This window comes from Monodon monoceros, unplaced genomic scaffold (assembly GCF_005190385.1).
Source record: "Monodon monoceros isolate NGI ecotype Baffin Bay Population unplaced genomic scaffold, NGI_Narwhal_1 Super_Scaffold_22, whole genome shotgun sequence".
Lineage (NCBI taxonomy): Eukaryota > Metazoa > Chordata > Mammalia > Artiodactyla > Monodontidae > Monodon > Monodon monoceros.
The window spans coordinates 47,087,514-47,091,182 of record NW_021703779.1 but is presented as its reverse complement, the minus strand read 5'-3'; the positions used below and the strand labels follow the sequence as shown (position 1 = coordinate 47,091,182).

The 3,669-nt window shown below is 59.5% G+C and overlaps 1 protein-coding gene across 2 annotated transcripts in view; it reads left to right on the top strand.

Annotated features, from left to right (window-relative positions):
• Positions 1-219: 219 nt before the first annotated feature.
• The window catches only part of FGD1 (FYVE, RhoGEF and PH domain containing 1), a 36,359-nt gene continuing 32,909 nt past the window's right edge, over positions 220-3,669 (top strand). The window contains exon 1 of one of the 2 annotated variants that reach the window (XM_029240133.1): positions 220-1,331. In XM_029240133.1, the coding sequence (XP_029095966.1) occupies positions 1,025-1,331 (307 nt within the window). In that variant the 5' untranslated portion in view covers positions 220-1,024. The remainder of the gene's footprint in view (positions 1,332-3,669) is intronic. The other variant, XM_029240132.1, reaches the window with a different exon arrangement.

The window sequence follows — 3,669 nt, the reverse complement described above, 5'->3', positions numbered from 1 at the left end:
AGAGGGAGGCAGAACTGAGATGTGACAGAAAGGCAGATTTGGGGGTTTGAGCCCGTAGACTTGACTGTGCGGGACCAGGGGGAGATGGGGAAGACAGGCTGAGGGGGAATTTTTAAGAAGAAGGAGTGCCTTGAAGGCGGTCGCAGTGAGAATTGAGGCCGGCCGAAGTGAGGAGGCGTGGCCAGGCGCAAATCCCGGGCGAGGGGGCGGGGCCCGGGCAACTGGGTCCCAGCGCCGCTGTGGCTGCGGCTGCCTCAGCGACTGCTCCCGCCTCCCCACCCCCCTCCCCCGGGCTCCTTCCCGCCCGCCGCCGCGGAGACCCAGGCCAAGGCTGGGGAGGACGGCGGAGCCGGGCCCAGGCTGTGCCCCTGCCCCCGCCGCTGGAGCATCGTCGGGAGGCATTGGCTGAGGGGGAAACCCCCAGCCCGAGCGCGCGGCGCACACACGCGCCCCCCGCCACCGCCATCCTCTCCTCCCTCCCTCCCTCCCCTTCCCTCTCCTCTCCTCCCCTCCGTCCCCCAGCCTCCGCTGCGGCGGGAGGAAGAACCTTTTCCGACCAGCCAGGAGAGCCCAGATCGATTCCCATCTGGGGAGAAAGAAGAGAACACGCACTCGGAACAGACCGGCCGCTCGCCCCGGGGCTACGGAAGTGGCTCGCCTCTCACGAGAGAGCCCGCGCCGAGCGCTACCCCCCGATCCTCACCCAGCCGCTGCCGCATAGACAGCGCTCCCCAGCGGGCCCCCGGCCCCGCCGAGCCCACTCCCAGCGCGGGGCCCGGGCCGGCGATGCCTGGCACCGCAGCGGCGGTGGCCGCGGCTGCTGCTGGTACTGCCACCGCTGCCACGGCTGCTGGCCCGGGCCCGGGCCGGGGGCTCGAGTCTCCGCAGTGGGGCTGAGCCCGCAGCCCCGCCCCCCGAGCCTGAGGCCGCTGCTCCGCCGGGCGCCGGGCCTTCTCCGCCCGCGCCTACGCCCCAGGAGCTGGAGCCAAGCGGGGAGCCCGGGCCCCGCGCCCAGGCCCGGACCATGCACGGCCACCGAGCCCCGGGGGGCGCTGGGCCTTCCGAGCCCGAACACCCAACCGCGAACTCCCCCAGCGCCGCGCCACCGGCCTATGCCGACTCGGACCCTGGAGCCTCGGAGCCTGCACTGCCGGTGCCCAGGGGATCAGGCTCGGCTCTCGGAAGCCTCTTGGATCCCCAGTTTGCCGGACCCTCGGACGCCAGTCTGGGCGTCGCTCCAGGCCCCCGGGTCTTGCCCTGCGGCCCCAGTCCACAGCACCACCGGGCCCTGCGCTTCTCCTACCACCTGGAGGGCTCGCAACCCCGGCCTGGTGAGTGACCGAGAAAGCATGGGAGCCCGAGCCATGGGCCTGGGAGCGGGTTCTTGTTCTCGGGCCCTTTAAGCCCCACCTCTGGGCCGGCCCGCTCACCCCAGCCCTTCGTCTTTTCTCAACCCGCAACCCCTTCCCTCGCTCCTCGGCCTTCGTCTAATTCTTTCAACCCCGGCCCCCCCGCCTCCCGCCTCCTCTCTGTCCCCTGTGCCCCCTCAATCCTTCCGACCCTCTTCTCTTCTATCTGCTGAGGCTAATGGGAGAGGGAGCACTCTAAGAAAAAGGGGCTGGATTGCAAGGCAGTAAAAGGGGGGTTTGTTTGGGGGAATGGGAGAAAAGAACGAGTCTCCCATTTGCCAAGCGCCTACATTGTGCCAGGCACTGGGTGCTTTACATGGGTTTTCATTTCATCTTCAGGAGCCTCCTGTGAAGTAAGTATCATTAGACCCATTTTGTACGGGAGGAAACTGAGGCTCAAAGAAATTAAGTAACTTGCCCAAGGTTACACAGCTAGTATAGAGACAGGATTCCAAACCAGATCTATTTGAGTCCAAAGTCTATGGTCTTTCTGCTTCCCAAACTGAGGTTGGAGACCATGAAAGTAAAGCCAAGCCTTCTGCTTATGTGATTTTCTCCTGTACTGTTCGGCAGCTCTGGAGTATGAGTGGAAAAAAAAAAAAGAGGGATGGTGGATTGATCCAAGGTTGGGGTTTTGCCAGGTGTATGTGGCAGGAGGACAAGGGAAGGAGGGAGTAGAAGGTGCTGATGAGAGACAAAGGTGGAAGAGGTGGGCCTTGGGGGTCAAGTTGGAGGGAAGGGCTGGAGGGGCTGGTAGGTAGGGAGACAGCAAAAAGGTGGTGATGGGGGGAGGCAGAAGCCAGTTGTAGCAGAGCTGCAGAGGTGCAGGGCTTTAATAAGGTTGTTTGTGAGGCGAAGTCAGGATGCTTGAACTTGGATTTGCAGAGGTGGAGCAGCTCTAGGTCAGGCTGGGGCCACAGGCCACTGCCTGGAGAGACCTTTGCACTGCACAGAACTGAGTGTCTGAGGAGCCCAGCAGGGCCTCCCCCATCTGGGGACATCCCATGTGGACCTGAGCCCGGGAGCCATGGAGGAAGAGCAGTACCTTCCCCTGGGCAACACTTGAAGTAGCTGTTGAGCCTCTGGGACCTCCCAGGGTCCACATCCCAGGCTTCTCAGGTTTGGGGGGACTGTGGCCCAGTACCAGGTAGCATTAGTAAAGCATAAAAGTATGGGCAACATGTGCCCCTTGCTGCTCTTGTGACCTTGGGCTAGTTGTGGAACCTCTGGGAGTTCTCAGGGGCTCCCTCAGTGTGGGCTGGAGATAACCAGCTGACAACAGGCCTTTAACGCCCTGCCCTGCACGTTGCTCTTGCTGACTTTCCAAACTCCCCTTGACAGACACTGTGTGAAGCAGGTTACTCACCCACTTTACTGCAGCACCTTCTTTCAGATCCCAAAACATGCCACAAGCACTCCCACCTCAGGGCTTTTGCATCTGCTTTCCCCTCTGCCTGGCAGCTCTTCCCCCTGCTCTCTACCTGGCTTGTTTCTTATCTTTCAGGTCTCAGCTCAGATGTCACCTCCTCTGAGAGACCTTCCCTGATCACTTTAGGTAGGGGCCCTTGTGGGTCTCCATCGAAATTGCCACTGCACTTCCATCCTTGTGTTTAGTACATATGCAGTTATCTTATTCTATGTGTCTACTTATTTATTGCTTGTCTTCCTCAACTAGAATGTGAGCTCCGTGAGGGCTAGGGGATTATATCTGTTTTGTTCACCGTTGTATCCCCAGCAACTAGCATAGTGCCTAGCTCAATAAATCCTTGAACAAATGCCTGAACAGATAAGAAGGGATCACATAGTAGGCCCTCAGTAACCATTGTCTAAGAGAAGGACAACTGAGCTCCTGCCCTCCAGATACTCTTGGTATGGGAGTCAGTAGCTGGGCAGCATCTAGGCCCCTGGTCTCTGGCCTCTGATCAATACACAGCAGTGATTCTTTCTATTCCATCAGTCCTTCTAAATTACAATCAAAATACCCATCCTGAACCACTCCCCTCCTCCCCCCAAAAAGCAGCACAAAGTTCCTATGATCCTTTTTCCCAATGAAGTCCCTGCCTCTCGAATTGGTGGGTGTCTTTTTCTTTCTTTCACTTCAAGTTGAGGAGTGGGAATAAGAAGGGTGTCAGGGAAGGACCTGGCCTCCCATCTAACCATTCCTAACTGACTCACTGTGGAACCCCGGGTGAGTGACTTCCCTTCTCTGAGCCTCAATTTCCTCATCTAGAGAATGCCATGAGAAGTCTATGAGATACTG